Below are 17926 nucleotides of genomic sequence, written 5' to 3'. Positions count from 1 at the left end.
TGATAAAAAAGTATTTTAAAATGTAATGTGGTCTGATTGCAAGTACTTGATTTTTGTAATGCAGATTACATTTAACCCATTAAAACCCTCTATTTAAGTCATTTTCTATTAAAAAATGACTTAAATATTGATCCGTTTCTCACCCACACCTATCATAGCATGTCTCAACACATGGATTTAACCACTGGAGATGTATGAATTACTTTTATGCTTCCTTTATGTGGATTTTTGTGCTTCACAATTTTGGCACCCATTCACTTGCTTTGTACGCACTTACAGAGCTAAGATAATCTCCTAAAAATCTTGTGTTATGCAGATGAAAGAAAGTCATACACATCTGGGATGCCAGGAGGGTGAGTAACTGCGAGTAACTGGAATTGGAGCATGACATATATTACTGTAATTAGATATTGAAAAACATTGAAGTAAAAGACTACACAACATGTACCACAATTAAAAAGACTTCGTCAGTCAATGTAGGGCCACCAGGATCAAGAGAATATTGAAAGAAAATAATATTTGATCAATGTTATTGTTAAAGTTACAGTTATCACACCCAGTACTTTTCAAAATCTCCTTCTAACTGTGTTTACTGTCATTACCAGCAGTATACAGTTTATCTAGAAACCAATACCCAACATTAGAATTTAGAAAATAATAGAGAGAAGTTTAAATGTTTAAATATGCACTCTGCAAAAAGTTTAACTCCTAAATAAATAAATTGTAATTTTGAAACATATGGTTGCTCATGATTTTGAGAATCACATGAGATGAAGACTCTATTCATATCAGTAAACTTATAAAAGCTGGTTTATTCTCTATGGGTCACAGGCACCTTCATGGGGGCTGCCATTTTAGAATCATATGACCAGCTGAATACTACTCGCTAAATCTCAGTAAATGTCTTGTTATTGGACACTTTCACTCTTGAATTAAATAAATTATGGCTGATTGTGAATAGTGAATTTCTATCTGTAACTGAAAACTGTTCATTTTGAATGATCCTGCATCCACACTGCTAGGTGTCACTGTAAGTCCAAGATAACACATGCAAAAACATGCACCTTAAGCAGTTGTTTAATCCAGTATGGTCTGACCGTAAACAGTGATGGGTGCAAATACATTCAAATGGATTTCAAATAAAAAATACCCCAGTATTAAATGTATAAAAATTAAATACACAAAATACATGTAAAATTGGCCATTCAATGAAGTATCACTATTAGCCTGAAATCTATCTTGTCCAATTCTGAATGCAAAGAAAATATTTGTGTACAACTGCTTAAAACGTTAAAACTTCTTCTTCAATCAAAGACAATTATATATAAACAGGTTCGTTATTACAAACTTACGTAGTGCAAAATGCTAAATAGCAGCCATTTCTTTACTTATTTCTGTCCAGGTTACAATGCAGTCTGCTATTACTTGTGGCGAACCCTATTAAATAAATCACGTGTAAAAATGGGTAGGCCTACTGCTATCTAGCAAGGAGTAATTCTTTACACACTTGACTAGCTAGTACACACACAAGCAGTTTCTAACACCAACAACCAATTAGCTAGCATGACTGATGAGCTAGCGCTAATGTCCAGTGCTAATGCTATTTCCTCCTTGCCAGTGTTCTTTTATTCCTTCATGTTAGCTGAAGGCAGTTGAATGATGTTACATTTTAGCTTGCTAGCAATAAGCAATCTTGCTAATAATAGCTGGTGAACTCGCTAACGATTATAGTTAGACTAGCTGGCTGCTGACTAGTTTTGATTTCTTCACTGTTGACACGCATTGCATTGGCTTGTGAGAAGTGTCATAGCTACTTTTTTCTTATTTCCTTTCTTACTTATTTCCTTACAGTAATGCAGAAAATGTGTTCACCCAATGCTAGATGGAGCCATTTTCTCTGACATCTGCAGCTCATGTACATGAAGATTTGGGTTGGGGGGCAAGCCTGAACTAGATGATACAGGAAATCAGCAGCCTAATAAATAGTTTGACTGGCACATATTTTTTTTTAATGTGTTTTGAAAATAAACAAATACCAAATTTACAGTAAATAGATTTCAATACAAATTATATATGATTTTTTTCAATTCTTTCAAATATAAAGTACAAAATAGTATTTTGTATTTCAAATACATGTATTTGAAATACAAATGCCCATCCCTGAGTAGTGCCCATCCCTGAGTGCAACACCAAGTAATACAGACAAAGGCGCTGATGCATTCAGGCAGATTTTTCAGATTTTTCCTTACCAAATATTTTGCTGAGATCTCGCTCTGTCCAGTCAGAGGTCTGTTACATTCTTGGTAAAAGAATCACTATGGATTACAATCTGTGTTTATGATGAACTGTGGCTGTGAGTGTGATTGCTGATGAAAAGGGTCAGATCAGAGCATGAAGTCTTGTCTGTTCTTCAGTAAAAGAAGCTCATTGGTCATTTGAAAAGAACACAAGGATCCACCCCAGCTACAGAAAGGTTTTGCTGTTGATTATGTTTGATCTGCACTCCCAGTTGTCAGAGCCATTAACTCATTAGCAGGGAGTTCTGTCAGTCAAGGGATTAATGAGCTGGCAGATGCAAATCGGAGCTCTGTCTCCCTCTTACAAGCCAGGTAAACCGAGATTACTTAAATAAAAGTTATACTTACAAATCATTGGAAAAATAATCTAGTGTGATGCTGGCTTTGTGCCTAATAACAGGGTTTATGAGTAAAAAATGATTATGAACACAGAAATACGTACACTCCAAGACGTTGTGGGTTTTGCAATTTACAGTTTGTTACTGTTCATTAGATAATAAGTTAATTACTGTATTTATTGAGTGATGTCACATACAACTAGAGTGACTATCTCTGACTATTTCTGAAACCTTATGAAATCTCACCAATTTCTTGGCACTTGGCGCTCCACCCCATGCGCATGTCTTTGCATGCAAATAAACCAGAGCACAGTAGCATTTCACCAGGATTTTTCAACTGAAGGGAGGAGACATCTCTTGATCCATTAACAGCGAGAAATCAGTATTGCGCAAGCTTAGGCAGCATCTTGTTCCATCCATTTAGGGAACCAAGGTTACAGTCATAACCAAGACATTCTCTTTTAAGTCAGTCGCTTTGATGCTGCGTCAGTAGCTGATGCTACGGGAATTGTGCATCATAACGCCATTCTACTAATTAGGGCTGGGTGATTAATCAAATTTTATTGTCAATTAAAATTATTTACAATTACGATTATGAAAAATACATAATCGAGATAAAATGATTATTGTGCTGCATTCCGTTTCGCAATGAAACACCCCAGCATTAAATCTTTAATGAATCCTTTATTAAAGTTCAAATAATAAGAAAGCGGGTTATGAAAATAAATTCATCATAATCTCTGATTGTATCAAGTGCAGCAATAGTGGGCCGCAGATCATCATTGCGATACTGAAGAAATGTAAGGCTCAAGGAAGCGACAATCATCCTCAAATTCTGTGCTTTATAGCTTTCGGAAAGAAAGCGAACCGATATTGAAGCCCCTTGAGTTTCATGTACTCACAACACAATTAGTCAGAATGAGCGCCGCTTCCGTGTGGGGTTGTCCAGGCAGATAAAACATCGCTTTTGCATGTCAAAGGGATATATCACTTGTTTTCATGTGATTGTGTAAACATTTGCAAAACACCATCTTTATAAAGACATCATTAAGACATTCAGTCCAAAGAAACACACAATATGACGAATACAATCAATTTATAACACGGAAGTGTTCAGATGATACACTGATCGTTGGAGCACAAACAGGAAAATAAAACAAACAAAAAAAAACACTTGAGTGGTGCAACTCCAAATGACAAATTGATGAGTTTGATTTCCAGAGTTTGAGAGATGCCATTGTGACCCAGAAGAGAAAAGCTCTGGCAAAACGGCCTTGTGCTTCAGTTTATATGACAGAGATGACGTGTGCATAGTGCTAGAGTGTCAAGTGCCATCTGCCAATGGTATTTATGGGAATTTATAAGGCTTCAGAGATCATCACTCCTGCAAGGAGTTCCCTGAGTGTCAGCTACTGACACTGTGTCGAAGTGACCAACTTGAAAGGGAACCATGATTTGTATATAATTAGCCAAGGATTTACCACAGTAATACTGTAGAATCCATATAATAATCATAGTTTTACTATAGTAATATTAATAATACAAATAGTATAATATATAATACAAATTATTGTACTAAGCGAGGTTTTGGCAGAAACCATGGTTTTACAATTGTAATACTTAAGTAACCATAACTGTGTTTTTTTTTTGGCAGAAACTATGGTTTTACTATACTACAGTAATATCGTAGTAACGATATTATTGGTTTGTATAAATGTAACCATGGATTTACTACAATAAAACTCTAGGATCCATATACTAACCATTGCTTTACAATAGTAATATTGTAGTAACCGTGTAATCTTGAGGGAATGCAATACTATTGCAATGAGGCACAACATAATTTTTTTGTGAGGGAATGCAAACTTTTGGGAGGAAACTAATGTGAAGGAACTAATTTCAGAAAATAAAATCCCTCTCTGTCCTCTGAGGGGCTCAGTAGATGCTGAATAGGACATGTTTGTATAGTATATGTATGTTCCAGTGTGGAAACAATTTGTGGTACAACCCTTCCCACTTTTAGCACCAAAAGTGTATTTTAATCACAGAAATGTTCAAAGGCAGGAAACTGCAATGGTGTTAGATGCCCATTCCTTCTGAGTCAACACCCTATAATATTTGAGTGAATTTAAGACACATTTAATGTCACTATTTGCCTCACTTGGTGGTTTGGCGATCAGCGCTGGTTTCATATTCATACATTTGTTTCCCCAGACCAAATTCTAAATTACATTTCCAAAAGGAAGTTGTTCACATCAAATAAATACCTTTACTGTCTCTCTCGTAAGCTAGCTATGTGGATAAATAAACTATATATATATATATATATATATATATATATATATATATATATATATAGTTAAGTTAACTACCCAGTGAATCATTTGGCTATTTTAACCATAGCATGCTATATATACAAATCATACAAATCAAAACAGAAAAAGGCTTTAAATGGTCCAGTGTAACAATTTACAACAAGAAGGCAAAAAATTAATTCCTTTAGCACAGGGATTTTCAAAAAATTTTTTCCAGTGGAATCCCTATGACATAAAATGTTTGCTTATGGTTGCTTCTGTCATTTTAAGCAACTTGAATCTTTTAAAACATGTTTGCATTATTTTGCTGCCTTTTAATGCACTTTTATACATATATTTTCAAAAACTGACTACATTTATGAATTTGATTCAGCATTAGCCACAAACCCCAGTTTTAGAAACCCTGCTTTAGCATCTATCATATTCAGGCCAATAGTGACATCTGAACTCTAACCTCTGACAAGCAGTTGGCTGTGGAAATATTACAGTGAAAGATACAGTATAAGTGCTCCTGACAAACAGTCTATGGGGCCTCCAAATTCCCACTGCTCATAACAATTATAATAACAGGGTAGGTAAACTAGAGCAGATGTGTCCTAGTACAGTGCCTTTTCAATGTAAGCTTGAGCACTGTACCAAGACAGGGGTCAGCTTCTCTATGTGGCCCCTCTATAATATAAACATTAACTCAGACAAATAGGTCACACTCTTTTCCTTTTCTTTTCATTTACAGTATAGTAAGATATTTCTAACACTGTAGTATTGTAAAATTAATTTGTCTTCATGTGTTCTCTATCTCTAGCCAAAAGCTTTGGCATAAATAATGCTAAGTAGGGTAGAGGAGTAGACTTAGAGATTGCATTAATTTCAAGGAATAGTTCACTTAAACATTCTGTCATCATTTGTTTCAAACCGTATGACAATGACAGTTTGTGAAGCTTTGCCATCGGTGAGACACGTGATAACATACTGTTTGTAGTCAAACAAGGCAAGATACATTTTCATGAGAAAATATCCATGTTTATCCATATCCAAGTTTGAAAATGCACAAGCACAAATTAAATAAAATAATTCATCAGATAACATTTGGTCTATTCCTTACACAAAGCGATATGGCTTTAGAAGACTAAGTTGAACAAGTTGTTTTTGTCATTACTGGTGCTTGACAGCTACTGTAACATTCAACATATTCAGCAGTATTAACATTCTAGAGAACCTCTTTTGTGTTCCATGCCAGAGAGAAAATCATACTGATTTGGAACAACACAAAGGTAGGTGAATTATGAATTGGGTGAACTATTACTTTAGGTTGGCTTGTATTTGTGTTTGGACAATAAAAAATAATAATATGTTCATGGAAATATTGCAAATGTGGATGAATTTCTTTTAAGTTATAAAACTGTTTATTACTCATTACAAAATGCTACATAGCAACCTTTAGGTTTACTCCAGACATTGTTGGAGTAATACATTTCTTGAAGTTTAGTTTCTACAACTAATACATCAAAAGAAAAAAAAAAGAGAAAAAATATATAATTGATTACCCCTAGGAGTATTGTGTTGCTTTCAAATTGGTACGTTCCCAAAATCATTTGTGCAAAGAAATCATGCCTATTTTTACTAAAGGCTTTTTCGGCAAGTGTTACTCTTCATTTAAACATATGCAAATTTGACTTCTGCCAGCACTTACAATACAGACCTAATATTTAAACAATATATACTTTTTTTTTTGCTTTCCTTAAACAGAAACTGATGGAAAATGTTGTGTGTGTGTGTGTGTGTGTGTGTGTGTGTGTGCTTAACTAAGTGCTTCTAAAATTAATTTTCCCCAAATGTAGTTTTAATATTCAGTTGTATCTCCTGATAAAATGTCCTCTGAGTAAGCAATCACAAGTGCACACTAGCAAATACAAAACACATTTTCAGACATGTAAGTAGTCCTGTTGACACTGCAGTTTATCCTCTCACAATCAAAAGTCATCCAAAATTGCCTTTCTAGCCCCGCAGTTCAGAGCAGTCCGAAATTACAGTAGCAAGTGAGCATGATACAAAGTATGTTCAGTTTGTGAAGGTTATGTACAAGCACCTCAGTCCAACATTTGACAAACACATTCTACATTGCTCTGATGAATGGGAGGGAGTTTGGCTGGATGTGACAGGAGCCGATAGTGAGGCCATCAGACAGTGGTCCATGAAGCTTGTGAAGCCAATCTTACATTTATTCACTAACATTTAAGATTCCTTCAAGTGAAGCTTAGTTAGTTGTATTTACATGTAACCGTGTAACACACCAAACTGCAATACTTAGGTCTCTTTTTTGCATTTTTATAAAATGTGAAATCTCATTGCTTAACCCTTATAGGATTGAAAAATAGACATACAGAATTATCACACTGTTTCATTAAACATAACAACAACAAAACGCACAGTCAGGCGTAATTAGGAAAGATTTAACCAGCTAGCCAGGCAGCTCTTGCATTATCATAACATAGTGTTTAGACAAAAGAGTTCTGAGAGTTGACTGAAATAGCACTGCTGCATTGCACTGATTTGTCACTCAACTTTCCTTTGGCCACCTCTGTGGACATTATGCTCATCTCCACTTGAGCACCTGTGCCAAGGCAACATGTTTTCGATCAAGACAACTGAAACTTTCAGACAGTGAGGTGAGAACAAGCCACAAATTAGCCAAGTTGGCCCCTGTTCAAAGAAATGTGCAAATCCTAAACTTGAGTGGCAAGAAGGCAAATATCAGAAACAACTGCTCCCGTGTTGAAGCATTTATAAAATACTGCTATCCGTTTGATACATAGTGTGATAATGCTTGATGGGATTTCTGGGGAGCATCAAGTTATTAAGCGTGGGTTGGGGGTCTCCAGCTACAGTCACCTAGGAGAGTTTAGTGCTGGGGTGCACTGAAGAGAGTTGTGGTGGACTAAAAGCTGGCTGGGGGTGGAGGGCCGACATGGGATAGAGGCCAGGGTGTAGAAGGTCCCCGTATGAGGTCCCGACTTGCTGTCTGTACATGTGGGAGGGGTTGGCAGCCAGGAATTGTCTCTGCATCATTAAGGAATGAATGGCGAAGGGGGGCATGAGGGGTGATATCACAGCCTGGTTCTTCAAGTACTGCAGTGGATGGGAGTAACTTGGGGTGATGTGGGAGCCCAAGCTTTCACACATATCCTGTACCTGAGATACAAATGTCCCTGGATACAGCCCTTGGAACAGGTGGGAGTGCAAAGGAAACTTGTGACCCTCTGGAGTGTAGTTGTTGAAGTGCACTGCATGTGCAGGTTCTGCTGGCTTCATGGACTCACCGCCAACATCTGGTGTCCGTGATTTCCCTGGGCCATCTCTTTGTGTAGAGCAGTGCAAGGGTGTAACAGCCCGGATCTTCTTCTCCGGAGGTCCATTCTCTAACTCCTCGAGGTTCCTTTTCAGTGGCAGTGCAGTGCAGATATTCTGTGGGTTACTTTTAGTGCTCAGAATGGGTCGAGCCATTTCCTCAATCTTGTAGCCTAGGGACTCATCTTCTCTGCCATTGTGTGCTTTCTCCAGAAGTCTTGTGTGAGATTCTGGTACCGTTTTAGATGTGGACACAGTCATGGGAGGAACCCGGCAGGCCCTGGGATGATAATCTAGATTTGAGTTCTGACCATTGCCTGTTTGATACAGAGGAGAGTTTTTAATGTCCTGTTGCATTGCAGGATGTGGGATGCCACAAAGAGAGGATGTGGAAAGAGGTTTGTGAGAAGATGGTTTTGGGAGGCTCAAATCAGTTGGTTGCTCCTCTGCTACCCTTTCTGGAGGGGGCCCCATTTCTTTCTGATTAAGTCGGGCACAGTAACTCAACCCAAAGTTGTCAGGATGCTGGGTTGAGGGGAAGCCCTGGGCGATCTCACAGTCCCGAGGGTAAGTGTCTCTGCTAAGATACTTGCTTATCAGCTTCTTGCTCAGGTGGTGCTCAGTTTGTCGGCAGAGGTTGTGCAGGTGTGGTGAGGAATAAAAGTCACCCAAGAAGCTGGGAGCCTGGCCTGGACGAGGCATCTCTGCAGATGTCTCCATGTTGGAATGGGGATCAGCCCTCATAAGGTATGGCTCTCTTATCTGACTAGGCTGTGACTGGGGTAGAGGTTCTCCATCACTGCATCCCTCTTTCTGTGAGGCCTCTGTTGAGGACCTCCTATCCTCACAACTCTTGGATTTAAAGCTCTGAGCATGCTGGATAACTGATGGCCGTTTGATCACCATGTTTGTCTCTGTAGTAGAGGAAGCCTGGGTGCTTTGCTGTCCAGCAGATGACCCTTCTGTACCACTTAATGATAACCTCCTACTCACTAATGGAGGTGGTGGCCCATATGGGTAATTATTAAGCAGTCCTGTGCCACTGACTTGAGACAACATCTTTTTCTTGGCTAAAGGAGACATAATGCCAGGATTGCCCCTGGGGTAGAGAAGTGGATTATAATTGAAGCATCCCTCTTCCTTTCTAGGGGGTTCAGCCCTTTCAGGTAAGATTTCTGGAGTTGTGTGGGGTTTCTGCTTCAGAATGGGCAGCACCATTCCCACCTGGTTCTCCTTTGGCCCAGATGGTTCTATGTTTCCAAGTGCACCTGGTGGTACCTTGTATTCTAGCATCCCATGCTCCCATTGGTCTGGAGTCTGAGACCTGGGAAGAAGGTGAGTATGATGCAGAGGCATGGCAGCAACAGCAACAGGTAACAACACATCACAATCCTCTGAATTCAGTGGTGCACCATCTTGCGGAAGTGAGGGCAGCACATTCCCATTTGCCCGCTCATATGTGTTATGGAGCACAGCTTTCTCCTCTTCCTCCTTGACATCCTGCTGCACACTCTCATCCTCAGTAAGAGCATCTTTGTTCTTATGGGCTAGAGCCTGGAACTTCTGGCTATCCTCCTTTTCTAAAAGCTTCTCTTGGAATTGTTCCTTGTCCTCTTTGTCCTCCAATCCCTACAGACACACATGAAGAAACAATACTTAGTAACTGAGTCACATACAGAGACTGGATAAGAATAGAGTGCTTCTTATGCTAATGTAAGTAAAGTCCACCCTTTAGCTACAGGTAGATAATCCCCCCTGATACTTGTGGCCTGTTTGTTGTGGTCAGACAAACCGGCCACCGCAAACTAGCCATTAATTGAACCAATGTTTAGGCTAGTTGGGATGCTCAAACAAACAGAACAGTGTTTTATAGAGCCACGGTGTTAACTTTTTGGGCGAATAACCTACATATGGCCTGCTTGTAGTTGTCTCTGCATCTTTTGCTGGAAAGGAAAAATAAATATTTGTCTTTTTCGGTTAACTATTTCCTTATAGCAGATATCACAATGCCTTCCCCATACAAATACCTTTCTGGGCTGAATGTATCACTCCCAGGATCCTCTAAATGCACTCTGCTAAAATGAGAGCAGATAACAGAGTCAGAACGATTGCACAGAAGCGACAGCTGACAGCTGCTGCCAACTCTACGATCCAGGGCATGATGCAAGTTTTGCACTTTGGACAAACTTTAGATATCTCTAATGAGCAGATGCTTGCCGGAACTTCAGAGTGGTGACAGCGGTGAGCCCCACCCATCCATTTATTATCAGTGTTGGAGAAGGAGATGAACAGATGTTTGACATAAGCTGGTGTCAAAGAAAAGGCTGGCTCATCCCTTTCACTCCATTTCCCCACTTAACCCAAAAGAAACATGCAACTGCACATGAATAATCACAGGTTCATACATCACATTACACAGTGCAGAGACAAACAGCTTGTTGCAGCTTCTTTTTGTAGGCTTGAAAATAGCATTAACTTGATTCATTATCAGATGACATTCAAGAGTGCAATTATGCTACTTCACATTGCTGTCCACACACCACTGTGTTGCTGAAAAGATAAATATTCTCTTTTCTATTTACTCTTTGAGGGGACACATATTTAATGCTGAAGTGTAATTTTTTCAATGTTGCAATAATGTTCAAGCTTAACATGCAGAGTAAACTATATGTAATAGGGGTGTAAAAATGAAGTTTCAACGCATCAACTAAGGAATTGAACATTTAATTATAACTACTATTATAAACACAATGTATTACATGTTCAGGCCTTATCCAAAATACAATTCTTAACCTATGTTTAGTTCAGTTAACTTTTCAAATCCATCAAGATCCTAATTATATCTCCACCATGGATGTATTAAATTGTATTTGTGCATGATTGTCCTTCTATTTATATCTGTGTCTTCAGCAAATATTTTAGAATCTTATAATTATTAATTAATTATAGCACATAATATAACATAGTTATATTTTTATAAACATTATTGCATATTATTGTTAATCTTACCAAAAGAATCAAATTGTGACCATATTTCAAATTTTATGATACATAAAATTCGTAATAGAATCAAATCATTGTCAGAGCAAATATTTGCACCCCTAATAAGAGGCCATTTGTACTGTAGGTTCAAATTCTCCAAAAAGTGTAAATGCCGTGGCTCTGTGACACTATCAAAACGGTTGTGTTTTTTTGAGCGTCCGACCAACCCAACAGCAAAGATTGGCTCAACAAATGGTGAGCGTTTGGGGAGGGACTATCTCTTTGCCCAACTAGAAGATGAGGGAGTGTTTATGGAAACCTGTTTGAAAACGATAATTACTTTTTTAAATGATCATAATGTGAGTCGTGCAGAAGGTGCACACTGTGCTTTGTATGGTAATGTTGGGGACCTTTCACTTGAGGGGTCGCTTAGTGTCATGCCATTTGGGTACTTGTACAAGCTAGTAGAAATGTCTGCCACAAGCAGCTAATCACTAGAAGACTAAATTAGCCTGGTGTAGTAGGGTGTGATCACCAGTTGGCTCAGTGTGTATCATTCAATAACCTTGATTGTATTTGGTGCCTAAGGAAGGACTGATTTTACAGCGATTACAATGCTTTTATTCTTAGCAGAGCAGCATGCCTATATTTGTCCATGCCCTGATTATGCTCCACTGGCATGCAGGCCCCCATGATAACTCCCAGCATATATCTCTCCAAATATACTCTTTGAGATCTATAACTCTGCTTTAAGAGTTTTATTTCTCCTCCATTCCACACTTCAGTCTTGTCATCAACTCTGCCTTGAACATAGAATTCATTTTCATTTTCTGCCTTGTACAATGTACAATCAATTATCTGGAGAGGTCTTTCAAATTACACAACATACCAGACAGATGAGCTAGGCATGCCTCTGGAAAAAAATATACAACAGGCCTTTTTGTTTCCACACCACAACTTATTACTCATTTCATGTGTGGTAGAAATTAATGCGAGCCGTTCAACGGCTTTAAAATGTGTCGCATGGATTTATTGGATTTTAGGGATAAAAATAAGCCCAGAATTTATATAAGAACAAAACTATGGCATGCATTGGCTCACTGCATATTGGTTTCTCAGATGTGATAGAAAAACATTTCCACCACAGCTGCTCTGTGAACAAAAGGTCTCGTCGATAAAAGTAACTCTGTTATGATTTGCCCCACAATTCACCTTCTTTAAATTGATTTGTGAATAAAACTCAGAGGGAGTTTATGGAAAAAAGGAACATGGGGGGAAAAACCTTGTGAACTTCAGTCTAGAGATTCACTGAAAATAAAATAATCAGGCATAAGGTAGCCTATAAATCGCCAGCAGAGAAATGCCATTTGATTTCCAAGCTTCCAATTCAACTCAGATAATTATGTTAAAACCAGCTGCTCCCGACAGCACTATTCTTTCACACTTCTGACAGCTTATTTGTTATGGAAAGTTTTTCTTTTCAGTCTTATTTTTTCACTAACAGGGTTTAGGTGCTGTACAGGAATCGGTGCCCAATCTTGACTCATTCCATAGCAGAAAAGGTTGTTCTAGGCTGGTAAAATGGGCTACATAATACCTGCTTGTCTCAAACAAGGAACCGCTACTGGGAAAGGCCAGGGAGCGGGATAACATTTCAATTAAAACAGGTAAATAGTGTGTTTTTAATAGATGCTGCTCTGAAACAGGCTGAATGAAATAATGAAACACTGACCAGTTCCAGGAATTGATCTGCTGCGTCCTTTTCGGTCCGAGACCTTGGATTTTGTTCATCCTTAGGGCGCTTCATGGCTGTCACCTTTGCTTTGAAAGCCCCATCTTGGGTGCAACCGTCCTGTTTGCGGGGTTTGGTGGGAGGAAGCGGTTTGTCCTCCTCTCCTTTAGTAAATCTCTCATAGGGCAGGATGAGCCTGAGGAAAAGCAGGAAGTGATACAAGTTAGCAGAATGAGGCTGATTCATTATTTGTTTGAACTTCTACTGGCTTACACAGTCCTGTCTTCCTTCCTGAGCTGATAATAAAAATAGCTGATAGCATTGTTTCATGTAAACCGTTTTCTTAGACAACTGTGGAGCAAACTGATGCATGACATCATGACAGTCCAACAAATGATTTGTATTATTGTTGACATTCACACATAGAAATGTATGAATGTCATTGCATTAGATAGAGTATTAAGGCAAGTGTAATTCGTTTTAAACAAAAACAGCACAAGCACACTTTTTAGGCAAAATGTTATACGTACATAAACCAAACTCAAGCCAGTCCATCTGGCACCAACAAACATCCTTGTGATTATCTAATCAGCCAATCATTTGGCAGCAGTGCAGTGCATAAAATCATTCAGATACGGGTTAGGAGCTTCTGTTAACATTCACATCAACCATCAGAATGGGGAAAAAAAATGTATCTCAGTGATTTGGACGTGACATGATTGTTGGTGCCAGATTGACTGTTTGAGTATTTCTGTAACTGCTGATCAAAAGAGTTTGCAGAGCAAGTAATTCGAAAAAAACTTGAACTGTACGGGACAGATGATTATTGACACTTATCTTATAGACACAAATATCTTGGTCTGCAAGGTATTGACATAAGGTTGGATGAACGCACATATATAGCGCTCCCAGAAGAGTGTGACATGCTGTTGCTCCCAAACATGAGACCAAGTTCTTTAGAGTGTTTTGTCGGCGTGCTCTAAACCGCCAGTAATAATAATAAAAAAAAAACCTCATATTAGCTACAATTTTTCTGGAAGTGACGATTTCATCCTTTTGAACCCCCTTGGATGTTCGCACATTGTTTTTGTGATAATATGTTTTTTCACATAAATTATATTCGCAACTTGGAAGGAATTTGATTCTGATTTTCCTTTCCTGATTTTGGTCAGGAAAAATGGGATACGTTTGGAAAAGTTATATTTATTTCTACCTTTTTTATGTCATTTTTTTCAACCTGGCCTCATGACAAGTCATAATAATTGAAAGAGATGGCTAAACGCTAAGATCTCGTTGGTTTGTAAAAAAAGTACAACATGTACACCAATTGAGAAAAATATGGAATGAGTAGCCAAATGTGTTCACAGACAATTCCAGTCTTTAAATAAAGTGTTGGATAGAGGGCTTGTGTTGTGTTTACGTCACCGTAATTACGTGTTTTGTATTGATTTGAAATTCTGTTTGTTTATTTGCTGGTCTAAGTTGTACCTTTTCGACATCTTACAATTTTCTCATTCAAATTATTTCGAGTTCTCATGAGAATAAAGTTGTGTTTTTTAGCACTGGTACAACAAAATGAAAAACAAAATATGCCCTATTGGTGCATAATTAATGTTTTATTTATTTTATCGTTCTTCTTTGAAGGCAGCATAAGACTAATGCAATCAAAGATAAGAAGACAGTGTAAAACTATGATTCATTTTAATATATCGCAGTTTAACACTCTTCAACTGATAGAGAGGCTTATTAATTGGGTAAAGGGCACACAGCAAAATGATCTACCTTTTTAGTCTTGTAGTTTGAAGTTTTCATAATACCTTCAATGTGATTAATGAGTGCGAGTGGGAACTGTTGGAGACATGCGGAATTATAAATATCTACTGTGACATGCCAGCTGTAATAAAAATAAATTTCACATCTCTTGCATCACGATCTACAAATGAGGAAAAAAGGTGCAGCAGAAAGAACCAGCGATTAATATGACAAAGAGCGCAAAATACGGCAGACTGCTCTATCACAATTATAATATCTTCCCTTTTTTCATATCGCTACAATCACTCCCAGCATCCTCCAGTTCTCTTTATCTTCTCATTTCATTCTTGTTTAAAAAGATCTGGCAGCATCTCAAGAGGAATTCATCTCCGCTAGTTTGTAGCCGTGTGTTTACTCAACGGGAAGTGTTCGGGGATCTCAGAGTCGGGACACTCTGAGCACGCTCAGAAAGGGGCTGTGCGGGAAAACTATGCCAGCTGAGGTTTGGCGGCTGGCCAATGGCAAAGCTAAGCAAGAGCCCGGAGGGAATATTTATCTTCAGATCCCATTACTAAAAGAGTTTAAACATGTTACAGCTGCTAAAAGTGGAAAAACTGCTTGGGTCCGCACAGTCAAATCAAAATTGCAGGCAGCTGCCAAATAACTGATTCTCACTGTTATGTTTCAGGCCATGTTTACATAACGGAGGCATAATAATGCACACAATGACTTATCTTGTTCACAGCTAATCTGCAGAAATCTCTCTCGTCTGGAACTAAGGGGGTGCTTTTCAAACCCCCATAGAGTCCTTATTGAGCTTTAACTTTAAACTGCATTCAAAAAGTAAAAGTACATTTACGCATTATTCTCTTTTGGTATTCCAGAGGGATAATTGATATCAAATGTTTCTGTTTTAATTAGCATATTTTGATTTATCTTTAAAAGAATAGTTCATCCAAAAATGAAAATTCTCACATTATTCACTTTCCCTGATGCCATCCCAGATGTGTTTCTTCAGCAGAACACAAATTAAGATTTTTAGAAGAAGACAGAGCTCTGTCAGGTCCTTATAATGCAAGTAAACAGGTGCCAGCACTTTGACGGTCCAAAAGTAATCCACATGACTCCAGTCGATCAATAAATGTCTTTCTAGGGAAGTTTGGGGCCCCCTGCTGGAGCAGCTGCCCCCGCGACCCGAATTCGGATAAGCGGTTGAATATGGATGGATGGATGGATGGATTTCTAAATAAACATTTGTTATTTTTGTTATATAAAGGTCACATTAAAAAGTATTTCAAAGTTTTTACTAATGATTTGAACCAGAATTAAAATCTGAAAGTCTAAAAACCTTTTAAATATAATTTTATGTCAAAACTATTATAATCTAAACAAAAAAGTGAAATAAACAAACCATTATTGTGCAGAACAAAGATGGTCCATGACCATAATCAACTTTTACCAAAAGTGAATGTCACTTGAAATCAGAATATATATATATATATATATATATATATATATATATATATATGTGTGTGTGTGTGTGTGTGTGTGTGTGTGTGTGTGTGTGTGTGTATCTCACAAAAGTGAGTACACCACTCACATTTTTGTAAATATTTGATTATATCTTTTCATGTGACAACACTGAAGAAATTACACTTTGCTACAATTTAAAGTAGTGAGTGTACACCTTGTATAACTAAATTTGCTGTACCCTCAAAATAACTCAACACACAGCCGTTAATGTCTGAACCGCTGGCAACAAAAGTGAGTACACCCCTAAGTGAAAATGTAAAAATAGGGCCCAATTAGCCATTTTCCCTCCCCGGTGTCATGTGACTCATTTGTGTTACAAGGTCTCAGGTGTGAATGGGGAGCAGGTGTGTTAAATTTGGTATCATCACTCTCACACTCCCTCAAACTGGTCACTGAAAGTTCAACGTGGTACCTCATGGCAAAGAACTCTCTGAGGATCTGAAAAAAAGAATTGTTGCTCTACATAAAGATGGCCTAGGCTATAAGAAGACTGCCAAGACCCTGAAACTGAGCTGCAGCATGGTGGCCAAGACCATACAGCGGTTTGACAGAACAGGTTCCACTCAGAACAGGCCTCGCCATGGTCGACCAAAGAAGTTGAGTGCACGTGCTCAGCGTCATATCCAGAGGTTGTCTTTGGGAAATGTATGAGTGCTGCCAGCATTGCTGCAGAGTTTGAAGGGGTGGGGGGTCAGCCTGTCAGTGCCCAGACCATACGCCACACACTGCATCAAATTGGTCTGCATGGCTGTCACAAGAAAACCCACAAACAGTTTGCTGAAGAAAAGCAGACTAAGGACATGGATTACTGGAACCATGTCCTATGGTCTAATCAGACCAAGATAAACTTATTTGGTTCAGATAGTGTCAAGCGTGTGTGGCGGAAACCAGGTGAGGAGTACAAAGACAAGTGTGTCTTGCCTACAGTCAAGCATGGTGGTGGGAGTGTCATGGTCTGGGGCTGCATGAGTGCTGCCGGCACTGGGGGACATTGAGAGAACCATGAATGCCAACATGTACTGTGACATACTGAAGCAGAGCATGGTCCCCTCCCTTCGGAGACTGGGACGCAGGGCAGCATTCCAGCATGATAACGACCCCAAACACACCTCCAAGATGACCACTTCCTTGCTAAAGAAGCTAAGGGTGAAGGTGATGGACTGGCCTCCAGACCTAAACCTTATTGAGCATCGGTGGAGGAGCACAATGTCTCTAACATCCACCAGCTCCGTAATGTCATCATGGAGGAGTGGAAGAGGACTCCAGTGAAGCTCTGTGAATTCCATGCCCAAGAGGGTTAAAGCAGTGCTGGAAAATAATGGTGGCCACACAAATATTTTCACTGAGGGGTGTACTCACTTTTGTTGCCAGCGGTTTAGACATTAATGGCTGTGTGTTGAGTTATTTTGAGGGGACAGCAAATTTACACTGTTATACAAGTTGTACACTCAATACTTTACATTGTAGCAAAGTGTCATTTCTTCAGTGTTGTCACATGAAAAGATATAATCAAATATTGACAAAAATGTGAGGGGTGTGTGTGTGTGTGTGTGTGTGTGTGTGTGTGTGTATATATATATATATATATATATACACACAGTATATAAACAGTATATACTTGCACAAATATAA

General features: G+C 38.6%; 1 protein-coding gene across 2 annotated transcripts in view; it reads right to left on the bottom strand.

Moving 5' to 3' along the window:
* Nucleotides 1–5968: 5968 nt before the first annotated feature.
* arid5b (AT-rich interaction domain 5B) overlaps nt 5969–17926 on the bottom strand; it is a 180627-nt gene continuing 168669 nt past the window's right edge. For both annotated transcript variants that reach the window (XM_052112818.1, XM_052112819.1), the window contains 2 exons: nt 13010–13205; nt 5969–9924 (listed from right to left, as the gene is read on the bottom strand). In XM_052112818.1, coding sequence (XP_051968778.1) covers nt 7840–9924; nt 13010–13205 — 2281 coding nt within the window. In that variant the 3' untranslated portion in view covers nt 5969–7839. The remainder of the gene's footprint in view (nt 9925–13009; nt 13206–17926) is intronic.

The sequence above is a fragment of the Xyrauchen texanus genome, chromosome 40 (genome assembly GCF_025860055.1).
Source record: "Xyrauchen texanus isolate HMW12.3.18 chromosome 40, RBS_HiC_50CHRs, whole genome shotgun sequence".
Taxonomy (NCBI): Eukaryota; Metazoa; Chordata; class Actinopteri; order Cypriniformes; family Catostomidae; genus Xyrauchen; species Xyrauchen texanus.
The sequence above is the reverse complement of the archived record's forward strand: the minus strand, read 5'-3'. Positions and strand labels throughout refer to the sequence as shown.